Source organism: Neospora caninum, chromosome IX (assembly GCF_000208865.1).
Source record: "Neospora caninum Liverpool complete genome, chromosome IX".
NCBI classification, from domain to species: domain Eukaryota; phylum Apicomplexa; class Conoidasida; order Eucoccidiorida; family Sarcocystidae; genus Neospora; species Neospora caninum.
This window is the reverse complement of record NC_018390.1, coordinates 223,576-247,192: the sequence shown is the minus strand read 5'-3', so window position 1 is coordinate 247,192 and position 23,617 is coordinate 223,576. Positions and strand designations below refer to the sequence as shown.

General features: G+C 51.0%; 2 protein-coding genes across 2 annotated transcripts; one reads left to right on the top strand and one right to left on the bottom strand.

Moving 5' to 3' along the window:
• Positions 1–4,320: 4,320 nt before the first annotated feature.
• Positions 4,321–11,346, top strand: NCLIV_038580 (putative RNA recognition motif-containing protein; the record flags this gene model as incomplete). Its single annotated transcript, XM_003880767.1, has 11 exons — positions 4,321–4,635; positions 5,179–5,254; positions 5,641–5,799; positions 6,113–6,244; positions 6,676–6,802; positions 7,176–7,272; positions 7,671–7,787; positions 8,181–8,307; positions 9,088–9,194; positions 9,673–9,729; positions 10,609–11,346. 11 exons carry the CDS (start codon positions 4,321–4,323, stop codon positions 11,344–11,346), a joined length of 2,052 nt encoding a protein of 683 aa, XP_003880816.1.
• A 2,632-nt stretch (positions 11,347–13,978) lies between these two features.
• Positions 13,979–21,916, bottom strand: NCLIV_038570 (conserved hypothetical protein; the record flags this gene model as incomplete). The annotated part of the gene is made up of 15 exons (XM_003880766.1): positions 13,979–13,999; positions 14,237–14,359; positions 15,126–15,190; positions 15,499–15,554; positions 15,843–15,897; positions 16,177–16,291; positions 16,627–16,848; positions 17,273–17,355; positions 17,951–18,166; positions 18,322–18,400; positions 18,939–19,058; positions 19,609–19,731; positions 20,451–20,535; positions 21,098–21,182; positions 21,886–21,916. 15 exons carry the CDS (start codon positions 21,914–21,916, stop codon positions 13,979–13,981), a joined length of 1,479 nt encoding a protein of 492 aa, XP_003880815.1.
• Between the last annotated feature and the right edge of the window lie 1,701 nt (positions 21,917–23,617).

Sequence of the window (23,617 nt, the reverse complement as noted above, 5' to 3'; positions counted from 1 at the left end):
AAACGCGAGTCTTCTCGACAGACGAACGAACGAGGCTCGAGAGGGCCCGACCCAACGCGACGAATGAGAACATAAGAGAAAAATCTAGAGAAAACGAGAAGAAACGCGCGAGAGGAAACGCTGCAGGAACGACTGTATAAAGCTGCAGTGCGCTCCAGAGGCGGCCTGGCAGCCTTGAGGCGACCACGTGCAACGGCAAAGGCGATTTTCTCTCTCAAGTTTGGAAACTCAAAAAGAATCAAACACTTGGAAGGAATGAGAGAGGAAGTAAGATCAAAAAACCGCGCATAGCTCGTCTGCAGTCGGAGACACGCGGTGCGGTAGAACAGCGACGGCGAAGAGAAAGAGGGAGAAAGACAGAGAAAGACGGAAGAAAGAGAAGGAGAGAAGAAGAGCGGTCGACAGCAAGGAGAAAAGAAGTGAGGGAAAAGGAAGGAGGAAGAAATGAAAAGGAGAAAAGCGCAAGAGCAAAGAAGCATCGCCGAGAAAAAAGTGTGCAAGCGTTGATAGCTGACGCCGCGCAACCATGTGCGATACTCTCGCTGTCTCCTCGCCGTCCTTTCTCTCCTCTCATTTCTTCATTTCTCTCCGTCTCCCTTCTTTCTGTGTTTTCTCTTCGTTTCTCTCTCTCTCCCCCTTTCCCTTTTCTCCTCTTCTCTTTCCTCTTCTCTGGATGTCTCTTTCGCCCTCTCTCTTGTCTTCTCTTTTTCCTCGCGTCTTCCTCTCTGTTGCCTGTTTCTTTCGCGCCGTCTCTCTCCCTCTCCCTGCTGGAGCAGCAAAGAGAAAGAACCTCTATCCAAGCGTTCGGCAAACTTTTTTGCGAAGGAAAGTGTCGCTCCCCGTCTCTGTATTTCCGTTTTCCCCTCCCTTCTCGTCCGCAAACACTTTTCCTCCTCCCTTCACATCTAACGGGGGTTCAGGCTGTTTTGGCAAATAAGCCGAAATCTAAAAGATCAAAGATTGCGGCGGCCTCTCTTCAAAAGTATTCGCATGCGGAGGAGGTTGTGTCTCTTCACTCGCTTGTCTTCCTCATTCCTGGAAAAACCAGCGACTCCAAATATCGCAAAATCTTCCCAGGACACACCGCCGCTGTAAATGTAAAGAGCTGTATCTGTCCATGCACGAGCTTCGCATAAATACGTATTGATAGCTTATCTTTACACGTATACAGCATCTATATATCAAGACACGTATACAGCATACATACCTACGTGTACCGTATGAATATATATATATATGTAGTTCTACAGCAATCATCTGTAGGTATATAATGTACACATACAAATAAGCACATATATGTATGCATATATTTTGTAAAGCATATCAGATGCGAATAGGTTTATGGACGATGGAGCAACGTGTGTGGTTCTTCCATAGTTGTTTATTTTACGCTCTTCAGTTCCATCAGAGCGAGATGAAGCGATCCAGCATGGCAAGCTCTTTCACATCATGCTCGTTGAAATAAAAACAAAAACAGATGCAAACGCCTACGTGGATATGTTTGCACTGGGTAAGTCGGCATCGTTTTGGGTTTTCTTCCGCGACAGATTTTCCTGGTTCTTTGCCCCAGAACCACTTAGCAGGGGCTACAGGACGTGCACCAAATCATCAGGTCGTTTCTAAGCAACGGGATGCTCAGCCGGGAATTTCGCGTCTAAAATAGATAAGTGTGAAGTTCAGTGAACATGTGGACATCATTAAACAACTTGTACGGTTTTTGTACCTACTCGGCTCTTCTCTCCTGAGGGCGATCCTGAGACGCCGGGAATAACGGGTCAGATGATATTGGAAGGTCTGACCCTCGGAGTGTTTCAACACCTCCATGTCAGCGCACTACTTCCTTGTTGTTGAACGAGATTCAGTTAGAAATGAGAGCGCACACAGGGGTGATAGAGCGTCGCCGCCCACAGAGAGTCTGGGGCTTTAGGTGTACATGCACTCAAAAAGCAGCCACGTAGCCACGTGCACTTCTTTGGATATTAGGGCGCATCGGGGCGTTCTTGTACGCTCATCACGAGAGATCACGAAAAACATGATCGCGAACCTGGAGAGCGACAAGCATTTGCTATTGAAACAAACATCGAAACCGCGGCAGGCATTCAAATGTCTAAACATACGCGTATATATGCTTCTAAACATACACGCACATACAACTCTCTCTCTCTCTCTCTCTATATATATATATATATATGAGAGGACATTATTCTCTCCTCGGTGTGTGCGCGTGTGGTCACGGCAGAATCTCTGGAAGTCGGTATAGATTTGCACGTGTCCGTAGTGTCTTGAGAAGAGGAGTATCCCGCGAGAAACACCAGTTGGTGCAGAACCCTGGACGGCGTTCAAAGCATGGCTGCGTCGGTTTGCTTTGTATTTTGGTGAGAATTCGATCTTCACGTTTCCTGTCTTTCTCTCGGCAGCCTTCCCCGCAACCGGCACCCGCAATCCGAGCTTGTGTCTCATAGGTGAAACGCTGAACGCTTGACACACTCGAGGCCTCGAGAGAGAGAAGAGCCACACAGAAGTCGACTGACGGCATTTTTTTTTCGATTCACGCGCAAATAAAAATCGCCTTCTGAGTTTGCGCCCGCGAGAGTGACATGAAACATCCGGCGCGAGTCTTCATCGGCAGCGCTTCACAGACAAGTCAGCCTTTGTGGTTCGGACCTGAACTGCTTGAGACAGCGAAAAGCGTTTGATCTCAAGAGCCTGCAGCATCTAGGCTATGTGAATCGAGGGTGAAGAAACAGACTGAAAGTGAAAACACCCGTCGTCTGAGACAGTGTGACGTGAAAGGTCGTCGCTAGTCCCTGTCGTGGGAGGGGCGAGGACATCCTTCTACGCGTACTGTGTCGTGTTCCTTCGTTCCCGTTTTTAACCTATCTACTTTCATAGAAAGCAAAAAGAGAAGCGCCGATCTCCTCCATAAAAGCTCGCGTTTCTCGCACAGACAGATCCACCTTCGTCCCGGTGTCGGGTGTACGTACCCCTGAGTCGCGACAGTGCGCCGGGAAAAACAGGACTCGCACTGCATGCACGTTGTTTCGCCGAAATCTAGAGAGCGACTCCAACGTTCTCGGTTTCTCTTTCCCTCTCTCGCAGCCTTCCCCTTTTCCTTTTCTTGCTTGTTCATCTTGCTCACTTCGTTTAAGAAGTTGCCTCGTTCTCGCGCGCTCCCTCGCGAGGCGAAACGCTGGAGGCTCGCTGGGCCCTCTCCCGCTCCAGGCTCTCTGCTGTCGGTCTTTTCTTTCCTTCTGTTCCTTGTTTCTTCTCCTTTTCTTTTCTTTCTCGCGTCCCGATTCTCGTGGACGGTGCGCTTGGCATGCATCGCAAAAACGGACTTCCCTTTGTATCAATTTTTCATTTGAGGCACAGTCGTGCCGCAGTGCCGCTTTTTCTGTGCGCGTCTGTGGCCAAAGCAAACGCTACAGAGGAGTTGTCGTGTACAAGGATTAATTTTGTCCATCTGTGCATCTCAGTTGATACTCGCATGCATCTGCGTATAAAATACCTTTGCACAGAGAGGCATGCGGCCTGGAAAGACACGTAATAGCGCTGTCGCCTCTGATCTACAGATTTTTTTCCTTGTCACACAGCTGGATCGAACTGATCTTTCGCTTCGAGGTTTTGAGGTGCGCGCTCGCCTCTGGCGGATTCGACACCCGAAGGTTTCGCCCAGGAATTTGCACTCGGTGCTTACGCTTTCAACACTGTCCGTACATCCCAAGTGTGTCTGTTGATGTCTCGTTCGATGGCCCTCGTTGCCGCTGCATCTAACCGCGCGGACCGCCGAGCCTGTCCCAGTAAATGCGAACACTCGCTTTCTCTTCTTCCCTTGCCGAGGGAGTGAAGCACGAAACACGAAAGCTGAGGGAAGGAGAAAAACTCAGCATGCAAGGAGAAAGCGAAGAGAGCGCGATGGATACGGCAACTGCCATCTGCGACGCCTCTCGAGATATCCCTGCAAGCAGGTCTTCCTGCACTTCTTTTTTGTTTTTTCGCCCTTAGAAGACTTGACGGCTCATCCACAGTTTCTCCCTTTTCGTCTTTTTCTGCCCCCATCTGGGTTCTTTGTCCCTCTACTCCCAGTTGTCCTTCTACCTGTCTCGGCGGCCGCGTTATCCTCTTTGGAAGCTCTCAACAACGCCGCTTCCCCCTCGGCGTTCTCGTCCTCGCCTCTGTGTTGTCTCTCCTCTCATTTGTTTTCCTTCTCTTCTCTCGTTCTCTCGTTTTTCTTCCTCTTCTTTCGTTTCCCTCTTTCCCTTCCTCTGTGTAGTCTTTCGTTCGTTTCTGCGTCGTTTTCCGGCAAAAAGCGCCTTCGCCATGACGACTCCGTTCACTCCTGCGGGGACAGGCCGCGTGCTGGGAGGCGCTGTGGGCTCGTTCGCGGATCAGCACGTGCTCCTAACGCCTGCGCAGCTGGCTGCCGCCGCGCGGTGTATGTACACCCGAATCGACTCGTTCACTGGCGAGTACAAGTTCCTGTCGCTCGACTATCCATGCCTGGTGTTCTTCCAAGGACGGTTCTTCCCGTCCGCGCGACACGCCTTGCTAGCAGCCCGGTACCCGAAAGCGGTTGACGAGCTGAGCATCATCGAGGACATCAAAACCCTCAAGAAAGTCGCAAAGGAGAAGGAGGTGAGAGACGCAGGAAGCGGCCAAACACATGCCTGGCGCCGCGCCGAAAGCAGGCATCTCGAAAGCTCTTGACACAGGCGAACAGGCGAAGAGGGAAAAGGGAAAGTAGAGGGGGGAAAGAGGGAGCGCACGTGAGGGGGAAAGAGGCAGACAAATGGAGAGTGAAAAAAGAACGCGAGAGAGAGAGAAAGGGAACGGAGAGGGAGGAGGCGTGAAAAGGCGGTCGCGCACAGTGCACAGAGAACGATTTTCGCCGGTTTTTTTTTCGGTGCGCCCCGGAGATCTGCGTCAACTGGTGGAGTCAAGAAACGAAAAAGGAGGAAGAGAAGGAAGGGGGGAAAATTAAAGGAACAGGAGGAATGGAAGTGGGAAAGGAGCAGAAAACAGAGGGGGAAAGAAATGCGTGCTAGTTTGCTGTCCTCGTTTTGCCGGCGTGGGGATTCGTCGTGGTGGTCTGGAGAGATGTCTTTTGGAGCCGCGGCTTTCCTTGACCATGTTCGTGTTTTTCCCTCCTGCGTACCCTCTCACTTGATTTGCTTTTAGGAAGATCCGGACTGGATGCGCTTGCGACTCAAGTGGCTAGAGCATATCCAACGCGACAAATTCCGCCGCCACGCAGGTTGGTCTCTTTCTTCTTCCCTCCTCTCTCTTTCTCTTCTTCCTCTCTCTTCTTTCTCTTTCTTCCCTTTCCTTCTCTTTCTCTTGCTTTTTTGTCTCTTTCTTCTTTCTCTCTTGTTTCTTTGTCTCTGTCCTTCTCTTTCTTCTTTCTCTTCCTTTCTCTCTTGTTTCTTTGTCTCTTTCTTTCTCTTTCTCTCTCTTCATCCCTCTCTCATGCTCTTCTCCTCTTCCTCTCCGGCTCTGTCCCTCTTCCACTTCATATCTTCTGCACTGTGTGTGGAATGCGCCTTTCCTTCTCTTGTCTTTGCTTCTCTTTCCCTTCGTTCCTGGTCTCGTTTTCCGGGCGTTCATGCTTGTCTCTTCGCAAGGTGTTTTTGTTTTGCACAGACCTCCGCGAGAAGCTGCGGAACACTGGCGGCCGCGAGTTGGTGTGGCTGAACAACGGAGACAGTTTCTTCGGCCAAGTGGGGAATCGAGGCCAAAACCACTTGGGACGAATCCTCATGGAAATCCGCACAAACATCAATGAAGACACAGAACTCGAATGTAAGAAATCTCCGCGTCGCTTAAAGTCATCCAGCCATGCATCTAGACATACGCGCTTTCATTTGCAAATGCGCATGCATGTGTATATTTATGTAGAGGCGCTGAGGTGTTGGGGTGTATGTACGCAACCGGTGAGGCGCAGGAGGAGCTGTCTCGTCCACCTCTTTTCTGTCCATCTCCGCATGCATTTAAGCAAAGAGATGTGGATCTATCTGCAAATAAATGCCTAGTTAATGTATGCATATTCATTTGTACATCGTTTGGAGTGTGGGCGCGTTCGCACGGTGGATTTTTTTCCCGGCTGTATGTACAGCGTGGATCGTTATCTGCCACGACATCGAGACTGATGAACGTTCCGTTCCCATTTTGAAGCTCTTGGAGAGGAAGGAAGGGGAAACTCAAGTCACGGAAATCGTCCTCAAAGGGAAGAGCTTCTACAGACTCGGTAAGCACTCGCGCATGCATTCATGCGTCCACAGTTCGATCCGTGAACCGCGACACTGCATCTATCTATGCACGAATATATAGATATACGTTTAACTCCACATAAAGAAATGCATATATTGTACATTGAAGAGAGTGTGCATGCATATGCCATATTCGTAAGCTGATCTCATGTGTTTTCCCGCTGGCCCTGCAGTTCAGTTCGCTCGAGACTCTCCTCAAAAGTTTCTAAAGTGCGGAAAACACCAACATTCCACACACGCATGCAAACACATCTAATTATATATGTATATATATATATATACGTTTATAGTTTTGCGTGGAGATATCCATCTGCATGCAATGATCCGTGTGCTCGCCCGTCTGGATGTGCCCGAAGCGTGCTTTGAGACTTTGTTGTGAGTTGTCGCTGGTTTGTTTTTCTCTGTTCAGGAAAGCTGCCTGACAACGATCTCGTGGCGCTCAATCCTTCGATTTCGAGACGACATGCGGCGCTCGTTGTGCTCAAGGGAGGCAGTATCTTGTTGATTGACTTGAAAAGCAAAGCAAAAACGTTCAAGTAAGATCTCTCTTCTTTCTCTGTCTCTCACCTCTTTCCTTTTCTCCGTCTTCTTTCTGGTTCTGAGCTCTCGTTCGCCGTGTTTGCTTCGATTTTTTTTCCCTCGCTTTTCTGTTTTGCTTTTCGCTTCACACGTTTTGTGTTTTTCGCCAACGAATCTGATTCAAGTGCTGCCAAAAATCTCAGGAGTGTCGCACAAAAAGAGGAAAAGAAAGGAGGGCAGTCTGAGCGTGGCGACTGCAGTCCGAAGAAAACGCGAGAGCCTCTCCCCCCCCCCCCCCCCACACGCCCGCCCCGCTGATCTCGGGAACGGAAACTCTTTTTCTTTTTATTTTCTCCTTAATTTCGTCGCTTTTCCCTCTCTGTGTTTCAGAAACGGCGTTGCACTGGAAAATGACCACGTGGGCGTCCAGATCGAGACGAACGACATCATCAGTCTGGGAACCTCCACGCGTCAGTATCTCCTGGAAGTAAGCAGAGACAAAAGAAAAGTAGAAATCCAGAAAGAAAAAGTAGACGTTTTGATGCTGGCGACGAGACGAGGGACCCGCGGCGCCGCAGAGAGAGTAAAGCGAGAAAGAAGGCGATCGAGAGGAGAAAGGACAAGAAGTGGAGCCTTACGAGAAGCGAGAGAAGGCGAGACAGCGAGGCCGAAAGGAGATAGAGACGCAGACGAAATGTGGCGGTAGTTTTTGTGGCCAAAGGATTGCTGCAGAAGAGCGGGTTTCTTGACTGCCAGGATTTCTAGTCCCTTTTTTTCCTGAGCGTGGAGTCTCTTTCGCACTGTGCATGCGTTTTACTCGCGAGAGTTTCTTTTTGGGAGCCTGGCCGCTTTCGGCATGCGCGCTTCTCTGCTTTGCTGCGGCAGATCGACAACACAGGCATCCTCGACTACCTGCAGCGACGCAGTCGAGAGTTGAGGAAAGAAATTGCCATGCTCGAAGACGACTTTGATCCGAGCTCCTTGAACAAAAGCGCGAATCGAGTGAGTGCGAGAAGGCCAGAGAGAAGCTGGAGAGACAGAAAAAACCAGAAAAAAGATACAAGGCAGAGCGAGCGAGCGACAGGCACGCCAGCCGGAATAGAGCGAGATGTGCAGAAGGGAGACAGGAGAGACGTCTACGAAGAGACGAAGAGGAGCGCGACAGCGGGGAAACAGGCAGAAACGAAGCAGTGAAAGACAGAGAAGAAAAGAGACACATGGAAGGAAACTTGAGCAGAAAAGGCGACTGGACGGAAAGCGAGATTGGAAGACCGGGCGAGACACCGTTGCCCAGGAAGGCCTCCAAACAGCCGAGGAGAGAGGGAGACTCCCGCGTTTTTGCCTGTCTTCATAGCGGATCTTTTGGACTCTGTGCATGCGGTTTCGGCGTTTCAGCTGTTTATCGGAGGCCTCGCCTACAACACGAGTCGTTACGACATTTGCGAGCTCTTTGGTCCGATCGGCCCAATCGTTGACGTCTCTTTGCCGCAAATCGACCGGTCTATCTCAAACGACGCAGAAGGTGCTAAAAGGAAATGCCCAAAGTTGCGAAAAAAATACAGCAATTCTGCGATTTCCCCCTCTCTGTAGAGATGCCCATAGTCACATACATGCATATATATATATATATATGTAGAGAGAGAGAGAGGTATGTCTCGGGTTTACCGTTTTTTATCTGTGCAGATGTGAATATATGTATATATGTGTACGTATACATATAACTTTGTAGATACATGTAGGCTTGTCAATATCGATCAACGCGAAATATATATATATATATATAGAGAGAGAGAGAGAGATAGGTATGTCTCGGTTTTACCGTTTTTTATCTGTGCAGATGTGAATATATGTATATATGTGTACATATACATATAACTTTGTGGATACATGTAGGCTTGTCAAGATCGATCAACGCGAAATGTAGCTTTGTGCGCGCATTTGCTGACCGTGCAGATGTCGAAACGTGGATGTGTGCAAGAGACCTTCATATTCACAACTACCTCCATATCTATATCTATCTATCTATCTATCTATCTATCTATCTATATATATATATATATATATATCTACATATATATATATATATATATTATATCTTTATCGAGTCAGGCGCATGCACTGGTTTATGAATGAGATATGGACGTTGTTGCTGTTCTCTGTGTTTTTTGTCAACGAGAGAGTATTCCATGACGGCCTGCACGAGCTTGCTGGGTCGGTGTGAAGAGACGACCTTGCATGCAATGTTTCTCTGTCCTTGTAGATGCATGTGTTCTCGGGGAGGTGTTTTTCTTTCCTTTCACAGACGCCTTTGCGGTGCGCGGCATTGCCTTCATCGAATTTGCTGACAAGAAAGACGCTCGAACGGCTCTCGAGCTCTCGGGAAGGCATCTCTGCGGCCGACCAATCACTGTGAGGAAGCAGAGGAAGGAGAAAGAAAACAGAGAAAGGAGGAAGAAACAGAGAAGGGAGGAAGAAACAGAGAAGGGAGGAAGAAAACAGAGAAAGGAGGAAGAAACAGAGAAGGGAGGAAGAAAACAGAGAATGTGAGAGGAGAAAAAGAGATTGCCGACTGGAGACGAAGGCACAAGAAGGCCAAGATTGAAGAGCGAGATATGAAAAAAAAAGTGGTACTGAACGAAAAAGACACTGGACGCGCTGAGCCGCCTTATTCCCCTGCTTTTCAACGATGCACAAAGGTACTCCTAGACGGTAACTCAGAGTTTAAAGCTGTATGCTTTTGCATGAAGAGATATACAGTATCTTCGTGCGTCCGTGCTCATGTATCCGCGTTCTTTTTGGTTAGATGCAGCGTAGAAGATTTTCGTGCGAGCGCGTCAATCGTCTGTTCTGGATGAATTCCACTTTTTTCTCTTGTCTTTCTTTCCAGGTGAACTATGCAAACTTGACGAAGGAGGAACGGGCTGTTCAAAACGCCCTTCTGGGGGTATGTTTCTTAACTTGAAAGCAGACTTTTGTTCGGTTCCGTCGCTTTGCTGTCTCGTTTGTCACCTTGATGACTGCATCTCGTCCCGCTCTCTTTGCGCGTAAAAAAATTGCGAAGGCCTCCACACATCGAGGTCGATATTTTCTTGAAAACCCCCGATTTTTTGACGACCTCTGCATGCGACTCGTGGTCGCCTGTACCGATCTGTTCCGCCTTTTGGGGACACTTTCTTTACATTTAGGCATGTATAAAAGTACACATACTTACATATGTACTTGTATACATGCATGCATCGCTACAGATCTCTATATATCCGTATTCGTATATTTATATGTATAAGGTGGATACAGGGATATCGTTTTCTGGATGGAGGTGTCTTGGGCGTTTTGTTCGTCGCGTTCTGCTGGGTTTTTTCGTAAATGGGACGAGGTTGGAGGCTCTCCGTCGCTCGCTTCTATCCCGTGGTTCGCACATGCCTTTTCGAATGTTCGTTTCCGCGTATTGTGCGGTGTGTGAAAAGTAATCCACCGTCCGAAGCCGCTCGCACCCCGGTGGACTGCCCCGCTTCTCGGTGCTCCTCGCTGTCGCCGGAATTCGCGCATGCGTTTGCTCGAAGATAAATGCGTCTGCATGCATTGTGCTGAGGAATACGAAGGGACGGATCCACCTGGACTTGGATGCGGAAAGGTGCACATAGCTGCCTAATATATATATATATATATATATATATATATGTAAGTGTATATATGTGTGAGCGTATATATCTATGTATATATAGATGTATGACGAGATGAAACGGCAGACATGGACAAGCACATGCATGCGGAACCAGAGACGGGAGTGGCGATTGGTTGGCGTTTGTGCCTGTTCGTCTGTTAGGAGGAGAAGTGTTTGTCTTCGTTTGTTCCCGCGACGTCCAAGACGTTTGAGCATCCGACTCAGCGAGCGTTGCAGGGCGTTAACTTGGACCTTTCCGCGGAAGGCGACACGAAGAAGCGGAGTCGATGGGATTTGCACGACGATCGCACAGAGAAGAACTACGGAGCGGATGAAAGCCGATTTGTCGGCGAGGGTTTGCGCAGCGAGAAGGAGGCACAGCGAGAACTGTTTGTTGCTGCCGGTCGCGAGGCTGTCCCCTCCGGCAACTCTAATTCTGCGTCCGGTTTCAGCGGAGGACCGCCGGAAGAAAGAGAGCGAGACGAGCGAGCGCGGGCGGAAGCAGAAGAGGAGAGGCAGCGACGGCAGAGAGAGGACGAGCAGGCATCGGGGAGCGACGGCGAGGAGCGAGGAAGGCGCGACAGAGAGGGAGAGAGGCGAAGTCGCCGAGGCCGAGAAGATGAACCGAAAAAGAAACGGGAGAAGGAAGAAAGCCACAGACGGCGCGAGAAGTCCAGGCGGGAGGACAGCGAAGAGCGAGGAGACAGAGAAGAAAGGAAGAAGAGGAAAGGCGAGTCCAGCTCCAAAGACGAACGCCGACACCACTCTGGACATACCGGCGACACAGGCGAAGCAGGAAGAGGTTCCTCAGGCAAAGAGCGCGAAGAGTCTGAGCAGGACGAGAAGAACCGAGGCTCCAGAAACCGCAAAAAGGAGAGGCGGCACAGCTCACAGGAGTAAAGACTGCGAGTGGCGCTCTCACGAGAGGCTCGACCCTCCAGTTGCGGATGCTCTGCATGCAGCTTCGACGCGCGGCGCGGAAAAAAGAAAAGCGCGGAACAGAAGAACGAGGAGAGAGGGGAAACAGTCGCGAGGGGCTGCTGCGTCGGTGCAAAACGAAGAGAGGGCTGCAGAATTCAGCTAGCCCTGGAGAGCCACTGACGATCCCAAAGCCGTCAGTTCGTAGTCTCAATGGAGCAAACGAGGAGCAAAAGCGTGCGCACATGCTGGCACCGAGAGGGGAGAGATAGGGGAAACAGAACGAGATCAATAGAGAGGCAGAGCGATGGGGAACTTTCTGTTTCGTGTTTCCGGGGGAGATATCCTGGCTCGGTGCCCGGCGGTTTTGCTTTTCACGTGGATCAGAAGCTGCGCAGGCGTGTGAGTGTGTGGATGTCGAACTCGTATGTGGCGGGGGAGGCGAGGGAACGCCGACACTCGGATCCTTTTCAAGTCCTCGGAAGGGCCAGCGCCGTCCGTTTTCACTTTGTGCTGTTCCCATTTTTCTTACCGCGCCGAGCAAATTCCTTGGAATTCTCTCAAATCCATACAGCCATATATATATATATATATATATATATATATGCATATACATGGAAAACGTCTGTTCCGCTAGAAACTACATTTATATATACATATGTGTATATACAATAGGTAAGGTTTATGAGAATATGCTATGGAGTTGTGTAGACACTTGAGCTGTGTGTTTTGAGGGGAAACGTTTCCTCTGCATAGAATTTTTGTTTTGCCACCTGACCAAATGTCGATGTGTGGTGTCACGCCAGACTTTCCTTGTCACGCTTTGCGTCGTTGTCCCTTCACCGTTTGCTTGACTCTTCTTTAGTTCGCGCTTCTCTTTACGGGAACCTGTAACTGCGCGCCGGCTCTTTTTCCCTCAAGTGGAGGAAAATGTTTTCAGTCCATGCACTCGCATGGGAATATCTCCAGAGGTCCGGAAAAGATCTGGTATGTCTACCCGCAGACAGAGGCCGAAATTCGCCATGTGCATTTCGGCATCTTTTTTGGGAAATCACTGCAGCGAGCTGCGTGCAAACGTATGGAGCGGCTCGGAGGCAGAGAATCGACAGAAGAGAAGGAAAGTTTTTCACATTCTCCCGAAGAATCCGACAAGCAATACTCGCCACTCACATGAGCATTCGGCTCTCTTGTATGTACACGGGCACAAGTGCATGCATATTTGCAGAGTTTCTTCGGTTATTCAGATTTGTGCCGTTCTTTCAGCACGGTTGAGGCAATTCGAGAACAGGAATTAGAAACCCTAAACCTCCATATATAAATATATATGTACACACATAAATATACATAAATATATAAATGTATATAAATGTATATATGTGCATATATTTATGGGCATGGACGTGTCACACGGGATTTAGAAGTTTTGACAAGATGCACATTTCTGCTGTCCAATCGGGGGTGGGCGGCAAAGCGCAAAAGTTGCTATGCGTGAGTTTCGAGAAGAGGAAAGGGGCAAGAAGACGAGAGGAACCGACAGAAACAGAAGAAACTCGGGGGCTCAAAAAACGCATGCACCGATTTCGTCCATGAAACGTTTCCCGTCTGGGAAACCGAGAAGCACACACGCACGAGCCGGGAAGAAGCGAGGCGCGCTTCCAAAATCTTCCATGCGTCGTTTTTCAGAGAGGGAAAACGGTCTTTCCTTTCCACGAGAAAGGTTCGCTCCGGGGCGGAGCACAAGGAAAGACGCCGAGGGGCGAAGGGAGAGGAGGAAACGCGCAGCGCAAAAGAGGAGAGGAAGAAAAAGAGGAGACACCGGCTGATTACGAGGGCTCTCTTGTTTTTTCTCTCCTTGCGCGTTCGCTTCCTTCTCTCCTCGCTTCTCCCCCCTTTTCTTTCTTCTGCCTCGGGAACATCCCTGCGCGCCTCTGCATGTTCGCTCCATCGGGGAGACCTGCGTCTCCTCAGCGACACCAAGAGTCGGCGAGAGGAACGCAGAAGGGAGACACCAATGCCTCGTCGCCCCACGAAGAGAAGAGAGCACCCAAACCCTCTCTAACTCTTGTGCGAGTCGAACTTTAACACATTTTAAAATACTTCTAAAGTGCCTTTTTCTCTCCTGGTTCGTGACCACGTTTCCCGCCTTTGCGATCTCCGAGGGCACCCCACCTTCCCTCTCACTTTTTTTCTTCTCTCCTTTCGCCGCGTTCTCTCTCCAGAGAGTGTCCCGATTTTTCTCCCCCCTCTCACGTATCTTCCTGGTCTCCTGTTCCGCTCTCCTTTTCTCTGCTCGCTCCCTTCTCTCTCTCCGTCAGCGCTGCGGCTGCGCAGTGCGGTGGGAGAAAACGCGCGAGAAGGGCGAGATGAGACAGGCCCGCGCGCGCCTGTCTCATCTCGCCCCCTTTTTGTCTCTTCTCGAAAACCTTCTGAAAACTTAAAACGGGGCGAGACACGGTGGCACAAAACCCCTCGTAGTGCATGAGCTAATTCGCCAAAAATGCAGACTGGTTCGCTCGCCGGTTGCACGAGGAAACCAGAAAGAAAAACAATGGGAAAAGACAGAGAGAACGAGAGAAAGAAGAGAGATGCCGAGAGAAAAAACGACGCTTGAGGGTCAACAGTCGCTGCCTTTCGCCTGAAGGAGGAAAAAGCATCGCACAGAGAAGCATCTCTCTCGGTCCTTTCTCTGCCTCGCGTATCGTTTTTTGTCTCTCTGCGGATCCCAAATAGGCGCAAGGCTGGCACGGGGAAAAGCGAAACAAGGATAGACTGCGGGGCTGCGAAAACAGGAAAAGCTGCGGAGGGGAAGAGAGAAAGAAAAGGCGTCCGCCAGAGTCCACGCGTGCACGAAACGGAAACGTTTTCTTCTCACCAAGTAGACCGAGGCGCCAGCGCTGCGGGGCACTGAAGAGCTGAGACCCAACACTGTCGAATCCTCAACCTTTAAGGGGATGTACGCCCCCGTGGCTGTCGAGAGCTCGTTGCCGTGCACGATCTGAGAGCAAAGTTTTCGACAAGAAAACGGACGTCAACCGGAAAACAGAAAAAACAACCAACTGCGGAACAAAAACCGTGTGAGAAAGACGCCTCGCCTTCGTTCTCTATACCGCCCTATCTCTCATATGCACCGTGTACACATAAAATATATATATATATGAATATATATGTGGGCTGACAAAACATGAGATGCGTCGTATAGAACCAGGTGGAAATCACATTTTCGGATTTCGTGTCACGTTTTCCGTTTCACCGCGGGGCCAGGACGCACCCAGCGCGATGAGCCTCACCCTTTTCTGTAGGTCGTGCCGGCTTTTCCAAAAGAGCATGTACAGGGCGAACTGCAGAAACGGCCACAAGTCACTTTTGGAGAAACGGAAGTTGTTTCAACAGTCAGTCTGCCCCTGTTTTTGACACATTCGGTTTTCTGTCGCTCGCTTCTCTCTCGCCTGGACGACCGTCGAGCACCTGCTCTTGCATCGCTTTTCTGTCTCGCATAGGGCTCTTCTCTCTTGCCTCGGTCTGCTTTCAAACCTCATCTGTGTCAGAAATCTCGACATCCTGATCTCGAAATTCTGCGGCTGCTGATTTCCCCCACGCTCCTTTCGTCTTCGCTTCTTTTTCGCATGTTTCTCCATCTCTTTTGTGTCCCGGTCCTTTTAAAGAAAAAGGCCCTTCCCCTCTCTCTCTTCCTTTCCTTCTCTCTCGCTCTTCCTTTCCTTCTCTCTCCGCGTTTTCCCCCGATTTTAGAGAGAAAAACCCACTTTCCAGATGCAGAGAAAGATCGAAAACACTTTGGTGATGTTGTGGATGTCCGCCTCGACAGATCCTGCCAGGAACGCACGGGAAAGCAAACTCGGGCCGAAGACGAGAATCCACGAACGACACAGATAGGCCAACACAGCGAGAGAGAAAAGTGACGGAGAGATGGGGCTGAGAGGCAGAAAACGGGAGAGATAGAGAACGAGAGGGGGAGACTGTGAATTTGAGAGATTGAAAAAGCCGCACGAAAAAAAGATCAAGATAGAGCGCTGTTGAGGAAAGGGACACTCGAGAATGCCAGCGGGTGCTCCGGCTTCGAGCGAAAGGAAAACAGAAAGCGACGGGCGAGCGTCATCTAGAGGACGCGACGCGTACGGAGGTTCCAGGCGTTGAAATAGATTCGCATCCACCAAAGGTCGTAAAAGACTCCGCTGAAAAGAAAAAAGAGAAAAGTAAAACAAGTGGAAAACACAGGCTAAAGAGAAAAAAGCGAAGTGTGAGCGCAGGGACAAAGAAGAAATGACGAGAAAAACAGTCGACACAGAGAAGGACGAAACGTGCCTGAACCGCTGCATGCACCCACGCAGAAGTATCGCGAAGAAGAGCCACGGAGAGTCACGGACAGATGTGCATCCACAGAAGGGAGGACGAGAAAGACGAGAGAGAACGCGGGAGCAAGAAGAAAGGAGAAAAAAGACGAAAAGAAAAAGGGGACTTACACTGCGCAGCAAAGCATGAGGAAGGAGTATCGATGAACCGTCCAGCGGCGAGGATCTGCGAAACGGGGCCCAGACAGCAGATTCCGACAAGAGAAAAAACATTAGAAGACAAGCGAAAACAGAGACTGCACACAGACAAGAAACCAAACAGGCCGACACCGCAAACGTGACTCCAACATACGCTTACTTATAAATATCTATGTATATACTGTGTACACGTGTGGCTTTTGATCTATTTGCATGTGTATATTGGAGAGAAAGGGACACCGGGAGGGAAACCCAGAGACGAAATGAGGACGGAGATAGGACGAAAAGTGGATGCCCAGCTTCTCACCGATGTTGTTCCAGAATGCGAAGGCTGAGACCATTTGATCGAGGAAAACTGGGCGAGTAAACCCCGCAATGCACGAGAGGCAGAGCGTGAGCGCGGCCATGTGCTGGCTCGTCGCCTGAAAAGAGGAGAAAGCGCATCACCAGGGACAGCCGGGAAGCAAAAGTGAAAAAAAGACCAAGCGGACTCACCGCGATTCCGGCACGGCACATCAGCAGAACGACACAACACCACGAAAGCCCGTCGCACGTCCAGAGTGTTTGCCGCGACTATTTTTCCTTCGCCTTCACTTTCCTTTCTTCGGCGCTTCGTCTCCTCTCCGTCCTTTCTTCTTTCTCTCTCTATCTGTGTCTCTTTCTTTCTTCCCTTCTCCCCCTCCTTCTCCATATCTTTCTCCCCTTCTCTCCCTCGTTCTCCGTCGCAGTTTCTTTCTGCGCCGCACGTTGTACTCACCATCCAACTGCTCAGCTTGAGATACACGCGCAGCTGGTCGAGGAGCTTGGAGAGGTATTCCGGCCCAGACGCGAAAGCTCCGCACAGACCCCGAGTCGCCTTCTCGGGTGTCCCGAACGGTTTGTTCAACTTGTCTGCTTCGATCTGGTAATCCGAAATCTCCCGAAGTTTGACGTCGCGGCGCACCGAAAACTCCCCCAAATACGTATTATACAGCAGCTTCTGCAGCAGCACAGAAAACCATATTCTCCACACACACACACTTCTATGCATACATTATATTATTGTATGTAGGTTTGTCTTTATGCACGCAGCGCTAGGGAGATAGTGGAACCGCCTGTATATCATGTCTCCAGATATGCGTCTGAATGCGGTGGAACTGTGTGGTGAAGGAGAAAAGATGAAGGGGGACAAAAAGGCAGAGTTACAAGGCACACTCTGGGAAGGTTCTGCAGAAAGAAAGCGGCGGACGCGACGCATCCCGTCTGGCATTAAGGGACTGACATCTGCGCCCGCAGCAGTATGAGAAAGAGAGAAGGAGGGAAGAGGGTGCCCGCGGAAGGTGCGGAGGGATGAGGCCGAGAAAAAGACAGAGACGCCAGCAGGGGTACAGGAACTGCACCACTGCTCTTCCCGTTAGACGTACTTTCGAGTAAATCCATTGACAGGACAGGAGAATCTCGCCCTTGTGGCCCCAGATCTCCTTGGTCATCTCGTGCTTCTTCTGATCTGTAACGACAAAAATCTTCTTCCGCAAAAACCGTGACCCTCAGCGCGCTGGTGGCCATCCGTACACCAGCGAACAAAAAGGCAGGCTTTTCGTCGATGCATCTATCGCTATTCATCCACATGTATCTATTTATATTCACCTATCGATACATACATATATATATATATATATATGTATATATGTATATACGTGGACGCATTCATGTAGATGCATGAAGGCATTTACTCATATGCGTGCACACATAAACATATATACTCATGTAAATATAGAGATACCAGTAAAGGGTGAAGATACTTGCGTTTAAACAAACCGTCCGGCACGAAATTGCCGGCGTTCTCGTCCTGTTAAAACGCGCATGCGTCAATACGTCGCTAGAGACACATCCACATGCTCCAAACGATACAGCTGCGCCCTAACCGATATACACATATGTACATCTAGATGTTGATCAAAATATGTGTATCAGTCCATGTGTATGTTTCCACAGATATATACGTCTATGTGTGTGTATAGAAACGGGGCTTTCCTTTCCTATAGGTGGAGAGATGTAGCATATGTAGCATCGGAAAGAGCTTGCGACGATTTCCTTCCCACCTGCAAGCTGGTCGAGCAAAACGGCACAGTCTCCGACGAGCTCGTCTGGGCCCCCGTAAGGGTCAACGCGCACGAGGCAGAGACGCAGGCTGCCTTCGCGTTTGTTGATTTCAAAAGAGAAAATTTCGTTCAAGTAGCAACTGCCTTGGCGCATCGGCGCGGGTTGCGTCTCAATGACTTGTTGCTGGCACTCCAGATGCACTTTGTACAGGATTCCTGAGAAAACCAAGGCAGACTCGAACGTGCAGGAAGCTGCGCGAGAAAGGAGCGGAAGAGAAGGTGGGCGACAGACGAAGAGAGGAAATAGGAAAGGAGAGAGGAAGCAACGACAGAGAAAGTGAAAAGTCTCCAAAAGCCTGTAGAGCTCTCACCCTCCGGGGGAGACACAACGGACGTGTCTTCGAGGTTTTGCACCGACACCACCTGGACGGTCAATTTGCTTTCTTCTCCCTGCAAGTTGGAAGTCAAGAAAGACGCGCTCGAACGAAACTGGAAGACAAAAAACGGACAGCGGCTACAGCTGCTCGTCGCGACGACGTCTACAGTTTTGCAGGTTTTTGCCAAAAAAATAACGGGCACAAGGAAAAGAAACCCTGCCTCTGACGGCAGAGACACACCGAGACGAAAACACCACATTTTCCGCGAGTTTGGAAAAAAATGCGGCACGCCCTAGCAGAGGCTCGGTGGCGCCTGTTGCTGTGTCTCCATATAGATAATATATATATATACATACCTTACACTCCCACGCACGTTTATAGGCTCACATATATATATATATATCCATACAGGCGTCTGTAAAGCCTATGTTGCCTGTGCAAATGTATATACATGGGCATGCGTGCGCACGTGTGTAGGTGCACGTTTCCGCAAAGGTGCGTCTCTCCGTGTAAAGCAGAGAGGCGTAGGGTTAGGGCCGCGTGTAGGATCTGTGTTGGTTTTTTCGTGTTTGCGAAACGCGCGAGACACTGCCTGGCGTTTCGCGTCTTACGATGGCTGCCGCGGGGTTCCTTTCAATGTGTTGCAGGTTCGTCCGGGCCTGCTCGAGCATGCGCTCGGCGCTCTCCAGCTCGGCGCGCGCCGTCTCGAGAACTGCAGCCAATTCGCGGCGCTAGGACAGAGAGCAGGGAACAAAGAACGGAGGGATCAGACAGCAGAGGCGGGAGAAAAGGGCCAAGCGAAGCAGTGCGGAACTATGGAGAGATGAAATCGGCGAGACCGGGGGAGGATACGGCGAGACAGCAGCCGAGACACAGGCGAGAGACACGGAAAACGGGAAGACCCGTGAGCGACACATCGCTTCGCCAGAAAAGTGTCGCTCCGCGAAGGCAAAGCCGGTTGGCGTCATCTCCGCATACAGAGAGTGTTAACCACTCACACCTTCCACATCCCTTCATACACATGCATATATATATATATATATATATATTGTGCATATGGGTTTGAGTGGCGAAGAGATATGCTGGCGAGAACGCAAAGTTCTTAGGCATGCATATATCTCTAGAGAGATGTGTGCAGAGTTAGGGTCCAGAATTTTTTGGAAACAGCGCACATGCGCCAGAGATAAATCCCAGGGTCGCTCCCGCTGTGTCTCGCTGGCTGAGGCGTCGGAGACGTTTCGGTCTTCGCCTCCTCCTGCGCATCGCCCCTCGTTTGCTTACGCGTTTCATGTAGGACTCGATGAAGGTCCGCCCAGAGATGTAGTTTGTCCCAGTCACGGAGTAGGGCGAGAGCGCGCAGAAGATGCGCCGAATCATCTCTTCATCGTAGCTCTGTCGGGAGCGCTGCCGGCAGCAAAGAAACGCGAGACACAGGGTGCGAACCAGCACACAGCAAGACGAGGTGAACGAGGAAGGAGAGAAACCGAAGATGAGGCACACACACACACGGACGCCAGACACAGTGCAAAAGCGGCGCTCTCCAGTTGCCCGGGGCGAGCATGGAAAGCGAAGAGAGGCAAACTGCAGCCAGGCAGCTCAAAGGGTTTCCAAACTTGCGAGGGTGCGGCGTATTTCGGTCATGGAGATTCAATTGGCGGTGAGGCCTGGGCTTTCAGGAGGGAACTACAGCTGCAAGACGGAAGAGGCGCTTTGTGCTCGTGGGGCGCGGAAAAAAGAAGGGGAGACGGCGGAAAAAGCAGGCAAACGGTGTGTGGCCACGGAAGACGCGCTCGTTCCCGTCGTGTGCGCAAAGGCAGAAGCCCGAGTCCGCGAGCGGGGAAACCCTCTGGAGCGGAGTTCCCCGAGATATTCAAGTGTACGTACACTCTTTGTCGCGACTGACTGAAGACTAGAAAGCCGCCCTCGGGCTCGAGGCAACAGTGCCTCTCGGGAAACAGCGTTTCACGTTCCCGACTCGAGCGCAGCTCTCACGCAGGGAAAGGTCACCGGCATAGCAAAAGGCGCCACAAAGATTTTCTTGGATCTTGCTCCACAACGAGAGCCCGAGATCTCTCGGCAAGCCCGCAGGGCGAGTCAGGAACACAGCAGCCGCATTCACCTACCCGCAGTCGGCTGAGGAGCTCGTCGAGAGAGAGGTACGTGTCCGGCATGATGCCCACGCTCGCGAAATCCTCGTAAAGAGCGCGCCTGGCGAGAGAGCAGGAGACACAGGATGCATGCAGAATCTGGAGAACTCTCCACGAGAAACCGAGAGGCGGCAGAGCGCGCTCGCGTCTTCAGTGTGCAGGGACAAGGAGACACGGTGAGCGGCGGCGCGCGGCGACCTGTGGGGCTACTCCCCAGCTGCGAGAGACAAGGCTGCGAAAGGGAAAGCGAGTTTTGTTCGCTTCGACCCGTTGCAAACACGACACACTCGCGTGCAATGAAATGCGAAGACCAAATGCATCGGCCACAGAAGTCAAGTTACACAGAAACAGCGCAACAGGACTTCCGACTCGGGTTGATCAAGGAAGATGCCTGTTTCCATATGTCTGGGTGTGCGCGTGGACGACTGTCGACCGAGACGCCTTTCGACACGCATCGCGAGGTAGACACCGCCAGGCACAGGGAAGTGCAGAGATGGAGAGAAAGACGCAGATCGAAGCAGAGACGAGTTCAGAGTCGGAGGCTATGGAGGGAACACGCGGACGAGACGGGAAAAAGAGTGCACCACGTGTTTGGAGAGTGCGGAACGACAGGTGCGACAGACTTCTCTGCCTCTTCGAGGATTTCCTTGTTCTCCATGACATTGGGGGGAGGCGCGATGAAGGCCTCTTCGACCGTGTCCGACGGGTCTGCAGAGGGAGGGGGAAAAATTGGGGACAGGAGTTGCGACGTACCAGATGAACAGAGCCGAAAGACGGAACGCATGCAGAGAAATGGAGCTGCCACAAGTTCCCTTCTGGATCGCCGATGAAAAAACACGATGGGGCCATTCATGAGAGGACAGGAGAGTGTAGCTGGAGAGGAGGAAATGCAGAAAGAGGGAAACTCGGGAAATGCGGATGGCGGAGAGCCGGAAAAGGATGTCGAGAAGAATTTTGTTTGCGCAAGGTTCATTAAGAGAGGCAATGTGTGCAGAGACAGCTGAGAAGGAAGGAACCTGCGCTTCGTGGTCTCAGAGGCGTTGCCGCGAGGCCGGCGCCCAAAAGAAGACGTAGGCATCTCGAGGGGAGAGGCGGAGGCAAGGGGCGAGATGCACAAGACTGTGTGACGGAGAGCACCGATAGGCGCAGCGATGGAAGACGCAGAAAGGAAGCGCAAGATCGTGAAGCAAAGTGAAAAAACCGTCTCTCAGGGATCGCTACGTCAAACCAGTATGTGCAGCAGCGTGTCTAGAAGATGGCTGCCGTCACGACCAAGGCGGCGCAAGGCAGGTACAGGAGTCCCGAGAAACAGAAGGCTGGAAGAGAAAGGGAGGAGAACGTCGGGCTGCAGAGATCAAGGGAAACCTTTTTTCAGAGCACCGGAGCAGCACCCACCCCGCATCGAACTCACCGAAGGAAATGGGGGGGAAGAAGCCGGCCATTGTGTAGGGGGGAGAAACCGAAACTGCTCAGACCGACGGAATTGCAGTGAAAACTGAGATTCTGCGACGACGCCGCCGCCAGAATAGGCAGCCTGAGAGGAGACTGGAGAAGATACACCGGTTCGGGTATCTTAGAAGACCGCGGTGAGTCGTCCAGCGCGGTTGTGGACTCAAAAGCGCAGAGGGCGACGAGATGCGAAGCGAAACTCCGGAAAGATGTGCGGGAGGAATGTCGAGGAAAAAAGAAAGGCAGTCGGCGCGGGGGAAGTCTCTAGCCAGTGGCTTGGTGACGGGATGTCCGCTGGCGGCCGTCAAACTGGGTGACTTGGCATCTCCTGGCAGACGCAGGAGGGAACCGGAAGAGCCCTCGAGAAAAGGACTCGAAATGGAAGTTCGAGGCGAAAAAGAGGACACAGAAGAAAAGAGGAAAAAGAAGGGCGACTTGGCAAAGCAAGGAAAAAAGGAACACAAGACACGGAGTAAGCGTGCAGATATGCGCGCCGGTATGTGTTCTCCTGAGACTCTATAGCGGACGCGTGCGGTCACTCGCTAGAGGAGGGAACCCGCCCCTCTCCCGTCAAGCAACTGCGTCAAGTGTGTGACTCGGCCAAAAACGATCCGTCGGAGCTTGTCAGAGGACCCATTTCTGTGTGAAGCAAACACCAGTGAAGAAGAAAAGGGAACGAAAAAGACTCGGCCGTTTTGGAACGGATGCAAAAAAGTTGACCGCAGTACCCTCTGTCACCTCTAACGGTTAACCAAGCCAGCGGCCAGAGAACCGAGAAAAAAGTCTGTCTTGCCCGAGCGGAATGTGGCGAACAAGACACAACGGAGGGCAGCACGCTTGACGCAGTTGCGGCAGCGAGTCCTTCGTTGCCGGGGTGAGGCACATGAGGTATTGAAAAAGAGAGCAAAAGACGGTCATTCTCTAATCGTCTGGACTCCCGTTCCTGTGGTGAAAAAACGCTGGCGGTGACTCGTGAAACTGACGAGCTCTGCCGGCACACCTTCGAGGCCTGTCTGCGGGCCGGCAACGTGACGGTTTCGCCCGCTCAATTGCGACTCCGCTTCAAGCAGCTCTCGATTTATTTTGGTCGATGCTTTCTTATCCCCAGCTTCATAGACGAAAGGGAGGTGCTCGGGCAATGACACAAGCAGGCGTCAACAGAGCTCGAACTCGGCCTTGGTTCTTCGCCTCGCCACTGTCGTTTCTAAATAGACAGCTACTGAGCCACGTTCAAGAACCGATAGAGGAGAATTCTATTCTGCTACAAAGCATCACGGGTGTCATTCTTGCCTTGGTTTTTGCTCTTAAAGCACCAGTAGTCGCGTCCGTCGAACCTGTTCCACTCGACGCGGGCGCGAAGCGTTGCCACACAGGTACAGAAGAGCGATAACTGCGTCCACATGAACTTAGCATTTTCGAGGAGGAAATATCCGAAAACTTACTGACCCTGCTCTACACGGCCACAGCACACCGCATGCTTGCCTGAAGAAAATCACGGAAGGCTGTCAGGTTCTACCCTGGACGCACCCGTTCGTCCGCTAAATTTTTACGGAGCAGGCAGTCCACCGCCCGGTGGTTCAAAATGTGGTTGTTTACCCAGTACTACGTTTTCAGAGGACATTGCTAAATAAAGAAAAGCATCCGCCTTCAAGGATGTAGTTGAACAGTACTCTAGTACGGTGGTCAGCTTCTCA